Source organism: Mastacembelus armatus, chromosome 23 (genome assembly GCF_900324485.2).
Source record: "Mastacembelus armatus chromosome 23, fMasArm1.2, whole genome shotgun sequence".
Classification (NCBI taxonomy): Eukaryota; Metazoa; Chordata; class Actinopteri; order Synbranchiformes; family Mastacembelidae; genus Mastacembelus; species Mastacembelus armatus.
In genome coordinates this window covers 6,117,788-6,132,670 of record NC_046655.1, presented here as the reverse complement: position 1 = coordinate 6,132,670, position 14,883 = coordinate 6,117,788, and the positions used below count along the sequence as shown (strand labels likewise).

The window sequence follows — 14,883 nt, the reverse complement described above, 5'->3', positions numbered from 1 at the left end:
GGAATACTTAACGTTAATCTCTCTTGGTGGTTCCCAAAGGACGAGAACTTAGTGCCCCTTCCCATGGCTGTAGGTGGAAGACGTGTGTACTAATGGGAGAGAAAGAAAGATTAAAAGATGGAGGGGAAAGCGTCTGCAGTCAAAGGCCACGTCCACTTGTAGGCTTCTCATAATTCATTTCAGTGGAACAATGCTGCCACATGCTCACAAGAAAACCTTAAGTAAAATGCTTTAACACACTCTCCAGCCAGATATTCAAATGAGAAGCACAACTCATGCTCAACTCTAAGCAAGATGCCATAGGTTAAAATATGCTTTTTCAAAACATTAACTTTTACAGCGACACTTAAGAACATCTTTTACATTACAATCTCTCCTCTTTCCTGTCCTGACCTACTCCTGTTCCCTGATTTCCAGTGAGTGAGGAGTGATTTGAGGTGACCTCGTTACGGAAGCTGACAATACAACAAAAGAAACAGGGTTATGAAATCGAGAAACTCTATTTCCTCCCTCCTGGCCATATATCTCCCTGAAATAGTAGGAAGAGGATTCATTATTTGGTAGCCTCTCTCCATTCTTATAGGGATTTGCATATGTATCCAGATGAGTGGTGTATGGAGGTATGTGTGTTTAGCTGCACTTGTGAGGAAAAAGATCGAGACTGTACCTGGGGTTAAAACGGGGTCAGGTTGAAGGCAAACTTCTAATATATTAATGCAATTTAAAAGAACATCCTCAGAAGAATAGGCAAGCAGATCTTTGTGTGGATGTATGCAAATGTGGATACGGTGGGTGAAAGACTGAGAATGTGAGTGGCAACAGAGAGAGAGAGAGGCAGAGTGTATATTGTAGTCCAGTCCAATATTGTAGACAGAGTGCAATAGAAAGAGAGTGTAAGAGAGCAAGTGGCTATCAGCAAAGGTGTCTAATTGTTTAAAAGAAGAGCATGAATGTATGTATTTGTGTCTGGCCTGTCTCGTGGGTGTTCAAGAGAGCCCTGTGCCCCATCCTGCGTCGCCCGACATAATGATCTAATCACTGATGCTTCATGTTTGCGTGAGCTGCTGCTGTGACTAGTGGCATGACTTGTGGTGAGAGGAGTGGACATTCAGCTCATGTACAAAGCTGAGTCAACGAAGGTGCAGGCTTAAAAGCCAGTGTTCACCCAGAGGGCCAAGCCATCAGCAAGTGAGTGAGAGACACACACACACATTAAAAAAAAACTACGTACTATTTATGACAAATTGTGTGCAGTATGTATATTTTTGTGTATCATTAAATAGCTGTTTTAAGTTGGGTGCAGCCATATATCATAAATGGACTACAATATGCTATCTGTTATAGTCTGAGAATAATGCAGCACATGCTATTTGATAGATCATGACTAGTATTGATATTTTAATTTCCAAAAACTAAAAAGCATCAATGCTTTGCATGTTAAACCAGTGAAAATGCATAAAGACGTGTTTCAAAAGTATTTCCTTTCTTGCTTATTATTATTATACTTATGAATTAATATATTGTCAATAATAATAACACATTTCTAGAAACATATTGAGAGCCTGCAAAGATAATAGAAAAAGTGATAGAAAAAAACAAAGAACCAACAAAAACAAAAAGCAATCAGATAAAGTGGCTCTACAGCAATTTAGTACAGTATTGCCACCAGAATAGCAAGCTTGTCGTAGACAAATTAAGGCAGCAGAAGCCATTGTAGCCTGAAACACTACAGTTCCTATAATGTAATTCAAACTGTATCTGCATCGACATCTCGAGCCTAATAAATACACCTCTATCAAACTCCATGACAAACCAAGATGACCCTGAAGACATCAACAGGGTGACTTAATCCGATTTGAGAAAGCTCCCACACAAAACATTACACAAAGAGAAGACGCACTATGACATGAAACATTTTCTTCCTCACTTTTTAAGAGTAATGCAAAGATGATGTGCAGACCAGCATGTATGAAAATATGAAGACAGACAATGTGGTGCATTTACTTTTGAGTGGACTGTCTTAGACAACCTGCTTTTGGTTATGTTGTTTTTATTGCATTCAATGTTTGACCTCAATAATTGTAGCATGAAAATGTAATACCATCGCTGACTTGGTGGACTGGCCCTAAAGGAACCAGTAATAACAGATACAGATGATCAAACGAGGTAACGCGATCATTGCAGTTAACAAAAATGCTTAATCTGCAATTGTGTTCCAATTAAAATGTATTATTAGAATAGCTGAGAAAACGGATTCATAATTATTACATACCCCCCTGATGCAAAAATGTTGAAATATTCAGTATTTACTTTTATCTGATGTATCAAAGCAATAATATGATGCCTCTGTCTGCACATAAAATAGAAACAGCTGATGGCTGGTGATGACACACTGTGTCAACAGGAAATGGAAAACGAGTCACCCCACATCCTCACCGCCTTGTGTCTCGCACTTGGGTTTCACCGGCAGTTCCAATCATGTGTCACTCCAAAAGCATGGGGATTAGGAGGAGGTGGTTTGTAGTGAAGAGCGAACGAATGTTACTGCTTGCACTACACACACATGGATGCACATTAGTAGTACGCTTGTATATCTCCCTGCTCTCCTAGAGTCTCTGAATGCAAAGACGTACTTCAACATCGCCAAAGGATTTGTTAATTAGCCTGCCAGCATCTGTCCTATCAATGCAAGAGGGGATTAGAATACAAAAAAATAATGCCCATCATCTGATCACCACCTTTCCACAACAGCACTCACAATGACAGATGTCAACCGCCCCCTCCCCTACCTACATAGCCCAGGGATAAATAAAATAATAAAATAAAGTTTTTTTTATGTGCTCTTTCTTTAATTGATGTTAGCATGTTGTTGAATAATGCATGCCACTCTTCAGCACAGTACTGTATAGGAATAAATTTTGTGTGTATGTGAGTGTAATAGGAGCAGCATCTACTTTGATGTGAAACTTGCTTCCCACTTGTAATGTCCTCCAGGGGCCAAAGGGAATTGATGAAATGATAACTTCTGCTCTTAAGCAACGATTATAGCTGTGATTAAGTTGTAAGAGACAGACCCTATAGGAGATGAAGAGGAGGGCAAAATGGCGAAGAGTTCTCTCTATTCATTTCTCTGCTGGAAGCTTTGGGTACACTGAGCTCGATGTGGTCTCCCCAGACATTGACAAATGAAGTAATTACATTTATGTGAGTGTGTAGGATTGATTCATCAACCACCACTTGCTACCAAGAGCTTCTGATTTAATTGGAGAGCTGGTGACACATGCATCTTCCTGTGATAACAGATCATTTTTTTGTCAAAATGAAATCACCCCTCTAAAATTATATGTGGAATTCAATATAGGCCTGAGTCGATGGTGTACAATTCTAAACTCTATATCAATTACTCTTCATTTGAGTGTTATAATTAATATTTTGCTGTTTGCTAATTACTGTGTACATCATCATATAAAATCTGTATATTTCAGATGTTAATTATCATGCTGGTATGCTATTTATGAGTTGTTCTGGAGTGCAAATGTTTGCCTATTTAAAGGATCAATTCACACAACTTATGCTGAGCACAGGGTTAAGGTCAGAAGTTATGTTTAGGGAAAGATCATCACCTTGTTAATACCCGAAATACCTTTTCTGACTTCAAGCACAAGACAGGATGTGTTTAACCAAAACCACAAACTATATTGTTTTTTAGTAGTCCTAATCTAACCACACATGCTGCCAAAGGTGATCTCCATTAAAAAAAAAAAGAAAAGAAAAAAAGTTTCCTTACAGTGTGAACTGACCCTTTAAACTGTGCACAGAACAAGGGGTGATAAATGATACATGTACACCACTGAGTTAGTGCGCATTCACAGAGGCTATAGTAGATTTGTATCTTTTTGTGAAAATAATAACATGTAATATTCCAGTCTTACGCTTGAGGTGTGATAGTGTTTTCTTCAAAATTACACATCCAATATCAGATCAAATTATCAGAGTGAAAATGTTTCATTTTCACCAATGGCACCAAGCTCCTACTACCAGCCACTTATTTATTCCAAAATTATATCATGCATGGATAGAGACTGGACTGAAAATCTGGGGAAAAGCATGCAATAAAAAATAACATCTTGAGCTTTGTATCTGAAAATAGCACTCCCAGTATTGTGTAAATGCAGATCTCCATTTGAAACACTAGATTTTCCAGCAATAATGTGTTTCATAACACAAAGGATAATAACCAATAGTCTAATTTGTAAGAGTGCATTTACATGAATTACACCGATTGTGTCACATCACATATATTGTTGACTACATGGTCCCTGCTGAGAGGTCGTAATGAGCTCTTCAAACCTGAAGAGGCAGCCGTAACTCGCATGTTCTGCTGTCACTCTGGCAACGGAAGGGTTTATCGCTGCCAAAGGCCTGAGGGGGAGAGAGTATGAGCAGGGGCACTGGTAAGGAAAACACTGTATACAAAAAGAGACAGCCATGACAGCAAGAGAGCAAGACAGAGATAAAAAAAAAAAAAAAAAAAACTCTCCTGCAGCCTATCACACATGCACAACTGAAATATGCTTCAGTATTCCTGAACTTAAAACTGCTGTAGCTTGCTGAGCACTTTCAGGCAACCTTTCCTGCTGTGTCCCTTGCAGCAGTGCTAACCTTCAGTCTCACCCCTCTGCCTTTCACACTCTTCCTATGGCCTTCTATTTCTACATGTAGCACTTCTCTCCCTCAGACTGTGTCAGAAGAGTAAAAGTGGGTAGACTGGGATAACCTACAGAACTTCGGAAATGACAAATTACAAAAGGAACAAATGTGCACAACACTCAACAGACAAATTACTAGCAAACTCAACCAGTTAGTGCTGGGAGGTTTGAGTGTCATGTCCTGTACTGCCATATTATAGAGTGGACCATGCCGTTTTGAGTATTAAAGTGTTTTAGGTCACAAAAGTGCATGGTATGCTGAAAGGATATGCAATATTAATAGGACATATAGCAATACTCAGTATCCCTCTAAGAATATTTATTATAGGCTACACAGAGGATTACAGTATATACTGTGGTGATTAAAAGCCTAAAACAAAAAAAAGCTACGAAAACTTATGTATTTTACAATTTTAAAAATGAATCAGTATGTATTTATGTAAATCAATACCACAAAACAATCTTGAGATATGTAGGCAAAACAAATTAAAAGTCCGCTAAGACCCACAAAGCTGCAAAAATGGGGAGATGAAATGCAACAGCTCATAGTCATGGATGAATTGGAGTTAAATGGAAAGGTTTTATTGTCAAACATACAGTACATGCATTTAAATCAACTGCACTGGATGATTTATTTATGTATTCAGTGATACATTTTGATTGATCGGGCTGGTGACATTTATTGCACCTGGGACTCAATGCAGTATGTGCCGGCAGAATTATTGAGGTTTCTGCCTTGTTTGTCGGCACAGTGGTTGTTTTTCCATTAAAACAGGAAACTGTCCTCATCTTCCAGGCTATGCAGGTCTCAAATCAAGTCTTTACAGTGTATCCCTTTGCTCTCTACAACAGCAGCTGCAAATCAGCTCATCGTTTCTGCATCCCAAAATGGTTGTTGGAGCAGCAACAAGCAATGGTGGAAGATAAACGAGGGCAAGTGCATCGTAATTTCCATATCAATCATGGATAATGTCACCAGCTTAATGCGGTGAGAGGGAAAGAGAGTGAAAGGAAAAAAAAAAAGAGAAAAAACAAAATAGATGCTTTTGTTACTATGAATGTACCCCTATTATCTAATGAAGCACAATTCATACTGAGGGCCAAGTGATGCACCAAGGAAGGAATATTAAGGCTAAGACATGACTGACTGACCAGGTTACTGACTGACTGTGACTCTCTGTCTCTAACAATCCTTGAAACGGTTTCAGAATCTCTGACATCTGGGTGCAGACAGAGTGCAGCTGTCATTTAGCCCATAATGTTTCAGAAACATTAACACTGAATTGTGACTGTCAGCATGGATGTCACTTGGCCTCCATGTGGAGGTGGTGTGGCTGACAAGCTGGCAGGAAGGGAGGGATGGGAGGAAAGCAGCAACAAAAGGATCGAGAGAACGAATGAGTGGAGGCCCTCAAGGCCCCATAACAAGTTCTTGAGAGTTAGCTGGTAAAACTTTGTGCCGGCGTTATCTTGTTAAGTGCGGGAGTCATTGAAGGACACCAGACAATTGATTGAACAGAGTTGACTTCAGCACAATTTCCTCCTTGTGGCGACATGCATCAACCAGGCCATGGGTCCCTATATTCTACAGCTTAACTACCTCTCAGGCCTCCCACCGTGACAAATGGCTTCTGTCTCTTCTAATGTAATATTTGTTTCTACTTCTGAGAGCCTCTCGGCTACTCCAAGGCGAGTCTGTCTGCCGACTGCTTCATTGTGTTAGCTGACTTTATTCCCCAACCGACTGTCAATTGGTGGACCGTCTGAGTGTTCTCGTCTGTCTGTCTTTTGTCTCATTGCCTGGCCTGTCCTTTTTCCTATCCCAAGCTCTTTCTGCTGCTCTTTCGTCAACCCCTTGCTCTGTCTGTCTCACACTCACCATTTCTCTGCCTCCCCTGTGCACACTGGCTCTCTACCCTCTCCTACTCTTACATTCTCATTGCCTCTTTGCCATCCTGCTCCATCTTTCCCTCTCTCCACCTCCCTCCTCCCACTTTTCTCTCTCCACTTTACAGACATGTCTTTGCTCCAGATGCTAGCTGTCTCAGCTCCGTGGGCCGCGTCTCTGTGATGGGCCCCTCCAGGAATTCAAAGCACCATTCTGGCATTTTCTTCCAAGCAATTGCTTTCTGCAGTAATAAAGGAGGAGTAGCTTTAGTATCTCTCTCTGAATGGGCTTACTGGCCCTAGGCAAAACAAGCACAAGTGCACATCCATGAATCCTCCTGAGGCAGGAGCACGCTGCAAGACTCTGTCCAGATTCCGACCCAATTAAGCCATCTCAAACAATTTACAGGATTGGTTTCAAAAAGGTACAATTAATCATTTTTTTGTCAAAGGCTTTGAATCTTGAATTGTCTCTTTGTACTTTTAATTAAACAAAACTCTCAACTACATTGCCATTGTAGAGCTGGACAAGCAACTGACATCACACATTTGCATACCATAATTACAGCCAGGCAGTACACCGGCAGTGCATTTCATTGACTGTGACCTGTTGAGCCCCTGCAGCCATACGCTACTTACAATATGATATGTAAATATTATACATGCAGTTTAAATGGTAATAAAGTCAGCAAATTAATTCATGATGGGACACAGAGCATTTAAGGTGCAATTAGCCATGGAGGCGGCTATGACAATATTTTGCCTAACTGCAAACTCCAAACACTTCACAATTTGTTTTCACATTAAGTAAATGTCACAGCATATTAGCATGCTATTATGGCATCGATGTTTTGTTTTTTTTTGGTGTTTTTTTTTTTAAATACAGGAGGGTCCAATAACAAAGGCACAGGTAGAGATGATTTAAAACACAGGAACAGAGAGGAAAACAGAAACAGAATGAAATAAAGAGAAAAACTAAATCAGTGAGACAGAGAAGTAGCTTTAATGCAACTTTTACTGCATCCCGGCGTAAACAAGTGCACCAACTGTTGTAGCTGTTAACTGTTCTGAGGAGCATGGAGCAGCTGTGGAGGAACAGGCTGTGTGCTGTTTCACTACAGATGAAGCTGTGATAACAAAATTGCAAATCACAGGCATGATGCTGACTTTTAGGATTTAATGTAGCTATAGCAAGAAGGCTGCTCTTTTTGAAAAAAGCACTTGCTGTGTCGTTGCCACGAAAGGTTTGTGTTTTGATGGTCAGGCAGCACATGTGTGCAAACACTTGGTGTACATGCTCGGTGCTACAAAATAAATGATGCAATTTATTTTTGAGCAGTTTTTCCTCATGTGTTTGCAATCAATAGTTTTAACACGACGCAGACAGCCGTAAAACTGAAAGTACTGTAAATGATTACATACCTGCAGTTACAAGTGTATTAATCTCGTCAACTAAAAGGCTAACATTTGAGTCATCGTGAGGCTACAGACAACAATGGACTATCATTTCTAAATAGACTGCTTATCTTCAGTTTATCTGTGGTCCAGTATTGAAGAGAATCAGTGCTGATTGTCAGAATCATGCTTTCACTTATGAGTTCAACTGCATACACACCAAAGTGCATTTAAAAGGTAAAGAAACAACTTATAAAATATAATCATCATCATAAATATATATATATATATATAAATCTCTATGATGGCTGGGTACAAACCACAACAAAAACTAAAATTGAACACAAGGATCAGCTGAAGGGATGGAAATCAGTCATTCATTTATTTTTTTAGGGTCAAATAAAATATTGGAAAAATCTATGTATTGATGTGATGATAGGACCTAATGTAAAGTGAAGGAATAACCAATGGTGTTACCACTCATCTTGAGATATGCAAGTATGAATGCACTAAATCTCAAGGTAATCCATCAACAAATGGTTGAGAAATATTGCTAAAAAAAAAAATCTCCACCTTCTGGTGGTATCACTGGAAAAATGATACAACGGGATACCATCAATGTCCATACTTCAAGATAGCTTATCCATGAGGTTTCTAAGGCTGTACTGACTGACAAACAGATGCTGCTAACATGTATATTTGTTAGAAGTCAGGGTGAAACAGCAAACTTCTTATGTAACATAACAGAAGGAAGAAATCCCCTGTCAGTTTCTGCACTATGACAATGTCAAAAGTGTTCTTGATTTGCTGTAATTGCCTTTCCACAGTTTGCTAACAGCAACACATTTTCAAAAAGCCTATAGAATGATGGATACCCATTGCCCCGCATCGAGAGCCAAGAGCAGGTCATGCTTGGAGATCACAATGAACAAAACCTGCCTTAATTGTAAAATCCTCTATTTACTCTTTGCAGAACACAATACAGCTGCGATTTGACACAAGTCATTTGTTAATTTGCACAGAAAAACATGCCACCTGTGGCCACACTGCCATCCTTTATTTAATGTCAGTGGGTTCCTGCACACACTGAAAAAGATCCCATTACTGCTTAATATTTCATACCATAAGTCACAAAATTCTTAATATTCCTTCCTTGCCTTAACAAACTTGACACTCCCCATCTGCAGCATGTTCATTACGCAATGACAACAACCTTCCCCCTGAAATGACACTCAGCGCAGTCTAAATTTTTAGAAAGCTGCAATCAAAAAAGCTGCTCAACAATACATGTGGACTCTGACCCCACTTCCGGTGGTCTGTTACGTGGCTCTCAGCTTCCTGTGTGGCAACAAGTTGCCACAATACCTTTTTGAATTTACATCCCCAGGCCCTCTTCAGCCCTTCCTGCTACCTCCTGATGGTAGCTCCTCTCTTCATCTCCCTCCCTGCTTAGGAAGAGGCTCCAGGCTAAGCTGAAAATAGCATAAGATTCAAATATCTGCATGTGTTCACCTACAAGTTCTTGAAGGTCAGTACCATTTTCTACACAGGTGAATCAGCCTTACAAGATTCTCAGACATTGCTGGCAGGGACTGTCTATGTCTGCATACCCATGAACAGATGCAGGACTCCTCATATCCCTCACTATGTGTGATTATGTGTTTTGAGCTCTTCAGGTGATGATGCGAAACATCGGGGCGCGTCACACCATCTTTTATCCATGGATGCCCTCAAGCTGTGGTTTTCAGTAACAGTCAATCTATTGATTCAGGCTGAGAACTGCAGCAGGTCATAAACAAACAGACAGAAGGAAACATGGGAGACCATGCTGAGAGACAGAGTGACCTGATGGGAATGGCTTTCAGTGGCAGTGGAAAGCTTTGGTCTCTGACAGCAGTGGAATGTGTGTGTGTGTCCAACCTTTCTGCCTTCTAAAAACTGTATACTTGCAGGGTGATGTTCATGTATGTACAAGTAGGTCATGGGTCTTTGCATCTTTCTGTATGACCCTGACTCCCTGCTTTGATGCAGTTGCTCATGTGTGCACAAGTGCAACCTACTGTATGTAGCTGCATTTATTAATACCTCTAATGTACTGAATGTGTTCGCCCTTGAGGGCTTACACTGTATCTGGTCTGTGTGTATAAGTGTGTGTATGAGCACACAGCATTAAACTGAAGGCTGGACAGAATTAGCAACGACTATATTTTTAACAGTGAAGGATACAACAAGGAAGAAGATAACCCTATTCACTCTTCTTTTTCTCCATCACTCTTCTCCTTTTGCTCACTGCTTGGTATCCATCTTCCCTCATCTCTCCCTCGTTCTCTTCAAGGCGTGCTACATTCCTTAGCTATCCAAAGCTAAGATTAGCATACTGATTAGTTAGCCTTGTAGGCTCCGTCTTCGCCTTCCTCTGAACTCACATGTAGGAATAGAGCCTCATGAATACATAACAGCACCATCAGCAAACAAATGCATGGATGAGAGTTTCCAGAGGAGGGAGCTAGTGCACGAGAGAGAATACATGCTTTTATTATTTTTTTTTTTGTAATGTAATCAGAGTGTACTGGAGCATTCTGGTGTGATTAGAGCTTCCAACACTAGCTTATAGTTGGAGCACTTAAACTGTCATGTGAGGGTCTCTTTCTCTTTCCCCTATGTTTTTCTTCTTTCCTAATTCTTTTCACTAATATTTCCAAATTTTTGCCTCTTAACCCTCAGCATGGCTTCTCTTCCCTTTACTCATCTTGTTTCTCTACCACTTTCCCCAATCTCCTTTTCTCCTCCTTCCATTCACTTTTCTCCCCACAACTCCCCTATTTCTCATCAAGACATAGTAAAGGATATCAAAACAGCTTCTGCCTTCACGTATTTCAGCGCCTCTTATTCTATCCTTTCCTCCAGACACATTTCACTGTCTCTCCCCCTTCTCTTCAATCTCGCCCTCTCAGACGGGCCTGGTTGAAGACAGCCGACCGTGTGAAGCTGGATCTTGATTCTGAGTGACAGGCACCATATGAGTCAGAGCCATAATCACAGAGCTCACAGGCAAAAACTGCCCTTGGTGCAAACAATAGCTATACAGTACACACCACACAAGTGAATTTCAACAGTGTGCACAGTATTTTCTTACCCAATAATTGAGGAACTGGAGTCATTCACACTTACATAAAACTCATATTACTTCAGTCCGCTGAAGGAAAAATACAGAGCTGGTCACAGTCACTTTAACTAACCAATGTGTTGGTATGGGGATGATTAAAAACCTATGGAGGCTCACAGCCAGGGCATAGAAAAGTGGTATTTATAGACAAATTGATGTACACACAGATGACAGGAGTGCAAAACAAAAGTCATGTGTAATTTGATAGCCAATCAAGAGGCTTTCCTGACCTGTAAATTAATTACTATTGGTTTTTACAGTTTGTAGAGCAACATACTAAGTTTTCACAAATAATTTAATATTTTTTGCATTTACATATTTTTGTACACAGTCCAAATTTACAAATTTCTGCTTCCATTCACAAATGCAAGTACACACACAGTTCAAGATACACATTTGCAGATCGGCTTTTGCTGATTGATAAACATGTCAGAACATGCGCATACACAAATTTGACTACACACAGATTGAGAAACAAGATCACAAGTCTATACACGTGTCTAGAAATAATTATGCTTCAATAATAGCTCCATATGTGTCCTTCTAGCTATGTGCACTCTATGTAAATGTATATATCTAGTTTAACATATTTGGATTTCTTCCATATGAAACTATCCCCGGAGAAATAAGGAAAAAAACATATCGATTACCAAGAAGGGCCACTTATGAAAGCACCCGGGATGGAACTGAACCGCTTAGATCAGAATTTAAAGCCAAATGTATTTATATTGTAAGGAGAAATACAGTGAAATGTAGTAGAAATGCTATGATTAATCAACAGAAATCATCGAAAAAAATGAATCTGCAACTATTCTCACATTTGAGAGCTCCAGCTACTAAAATGAGAGGATTGGCTGCTTCTCCTTTTACTTTACTGTTAATTGAAGTTCACTGAGGTTTTGCCTGCTAATTGGACAAAACAAAACATTTGGTTGTGTTAGCTCTAGTAAATATCACTGGCAGAGGAATTTTTCACTGTTCTGTTTTCTAATGTTTTTGAGTGATTCATTGAAGAATCAATCAGTAAAAATAAGTTAGTTGTGTCCCTAAACCATTGTATGAATATATTTAAGTCACCAAATTGCCAATATATACAAAAGAATATATCTGGCATATTTCATGGACTTGGTGGTGTAAACACTCTGAGCAAGTCTAAAGAGAGAAGAGAAATAGAACAGGAGGGTGGACAAGAGATGAGGAGGGGCAGGGGAGGGAAAAACCTGCTGAGCAAAGAGCCCAGTCAGAATAACAGAGTAACATGCAGTCATCAGCTCAGCTCAGAACCTCAACAGGAAAAACACCCCAAAATAAAAGGAGGGGAAATAAACTGGGAAAACCAGAACAAAAGTATGAAAGAACAAGTGTTCAAAGAGAGATAGGAAAGTAGAAAACTGAAGTAAAATGTGCCATAATAAGGGGGGCTGGAATGGGCATTTGACCGCAACGTCGTAGGACACAGGAACAGAGGACAGGCTAAGATAAATATGAACATAGGACGAAGCAGAAAGACAGCACAGATGAGGAAAGTCAAACTAAATGGAAACAGATGAGTAGAAACACTAAGCTAAAAGAGAAAGAAAGAGCAGGGAAATCTTTTGAGCTTCAAATTCAAGTGAATGGAGATTTAACAGCCAGAGCCAAAGACCACAAGCTAAGACAAAAGAAAGTGCTAAAAGGAAAGTAACAGCACACAGAGGGCACTAAAGCTTTTAGTTTAATAGGCAAATATCAATAGTAACAAAAAAAGCACAATGTGCATAAGTTATCTTAGTGTTAATGCACCCAAAAGTAAAAGAGTTGCTTCAGCCTCCGTGTTGGACATATGGGATTTCAGTAGTAGTGAGCAGTAGAGGCTGCAGTGTTGGTAAAAGAAGACAATACAAAAAAAACAAAAAAACAACAAAGAATTACTATTCCTCAGAGAAGGGCATGGGGGGGGGGGGTTGAAAGACTGCTGACTGAAACAAACATCCAAGCACCATTGATTGGACACACGCAGAAGATATCAATAGACATGGCCAAAGGCACCATAAAAGAAGAAAAAGACCCCTCATCCACAAGCTTTATGACACCCCCTTCTCCACTGATTATCCTGGGGCCTGTGTGATTACAAAGCAAAGTCAATCTTCTGCCCACTGTAGAAGGAGAACGAAGGAAAAGAAAGATCAACATCTAGGAAATGATCGTGTAATAGATCTCTACAATACCAGCATAGCTAATGTCCTCGAAAAAACAAGACGATTATATTAATCACTGGATCGACTCCTCATTTTTTTATTTTTTTTCATTTAATAGGCTTATCATGGCCATTGCACCTCGTTTTTTCACACATAGCAGACTGGAGCACAGTGTGCCAGCTGGATTTCTCTCTCATAAGTGACTCAGATGCATTTTGAGACTGAGGAGGGAAGCGAGCGAGAGAAGGTGTGAGGGTGCCAGGGAACAAGAAATGAAAAGACACACTCGGCCAGACAAGTAGCCTTAGAGAGAGAGGAAGATTATGTGGCCGTGTGTGTGTCTGCCTGCATACATTTGCCTAATAAGGTTATCCTCAGGCAATAGTTGAATTGCTGCCTGGAGTGCTGTTTGTCTAACTAAACCAGGCTTATTTCTAAACAGAAACTCTGTTTTATTTTAATACTACAAGTCTCATGTTAATTCTTCATACAGTACGTTTCATCTGCTGTAACCAGTGTTTAGTGAAGAGACAATAAGACAGATGCATGACTGTGTGACCTCAGGACAGAAGGTGTGTGTGTTTGCAAGAATTAACTGAACAGAATTAAAGGGAGCCATAACAGACTTAATTAGGCCTCTGACACAATTTAGTTCATCCTTCTATTCATAGAAAGTGCTTGCACCAGACAATGAGACACATTTTCCTCTTATCTAAGCCATGGCTCTGCATAAGTGCCTGCTCATGCTTGTCGGCATTTCTGTATGACAGAGAGCAGGAAGGCAAAGATTAAGGGAGTGCGGTGGGGGTGGGGGGGTTAGCGTGTGTGCTTGATTTCCAATAATCGTTTGGAACAACAAGAAAATGACACGTCGACAACTAGTGGAATCAATATGCCAGAGCCACTGGCAATAGCAGTGGCATAGTTTTGTTTTCAAAGCGTCCCCGCATGACACGGTCACCAACTGCGCATCGGCGCCTGTGTCCGACGCTTCCAAATGTCGATATACTATGTGGTCAAAGGATGAGCGGCGGGACTTACCGCAGTAGAGAACCAGCAGCGCTGTCAGAAGCAGCACAGCCCAGAAAGTTGACGACATTCTCGGCCAGCGACTGGCATCTTTGCGTCTTGCCACCCTTGAAACTGAAGCCATTGAACAAACAGAGCGCTTCCTCTTTGAAGAGACAAATAAAAATCAAAGAGAAATCTCACAATCCAGCTCGGCCTATAACAATGCTCATATCTCCGCGTGTAATCCTACGAAAAGACATGTCAAGATCAAGCAAACAGAGAGAAACAGTGGTTTGCTCCTTGGGTAGTCAGACTGCCGGTGCGTAAAAGAAAAGGTCACATCTTCATTAGGAATCTCATTTGGGAAATAACGCGGTGTTTTTATATTCGTGCAGAAACACAACTTAGTATCGGCCCTTTTAGTTGTCCCAAAGTATGTGAGAAGAAAGCTCGGTGCGCAGGTGCCTGGAGACTGCGTTGAGTTAATGCTCAAAGTGTTCAATCATCTATACCGCAGCGTCGTAAAGCCTCCTTTCAC

The 14,883-nt window shown here is 40.4% G+C and overlaps 1 protein-coding gene across 1 annotated transcript in view; it reads right to left on the bottom strand.

Annotated features, from left to right (window-relative positions):
* The window catches only part of tafa5a (TAFA chemokine like family member 5a), a 130,935-nt gene extending 116,434 nt beyond the window's left edge, over positions 1-14,501 (bottom strand). The window contains exon 1 of the mRNA XM_026327062.1: positions 14,376-14,501. Within this exon, the coding sequence (XP_026182847.1) occupies positions 14,376-14,487 (112 nt within the window). The 5' untranslated portion in view covers positions 14,488-14,501. The remainder of the gene's footprint in view (positions 1-14,375) is intronic.
* Between the last annotated feature and the right edge of the window lie 382 nt (positions 14,502-14,883).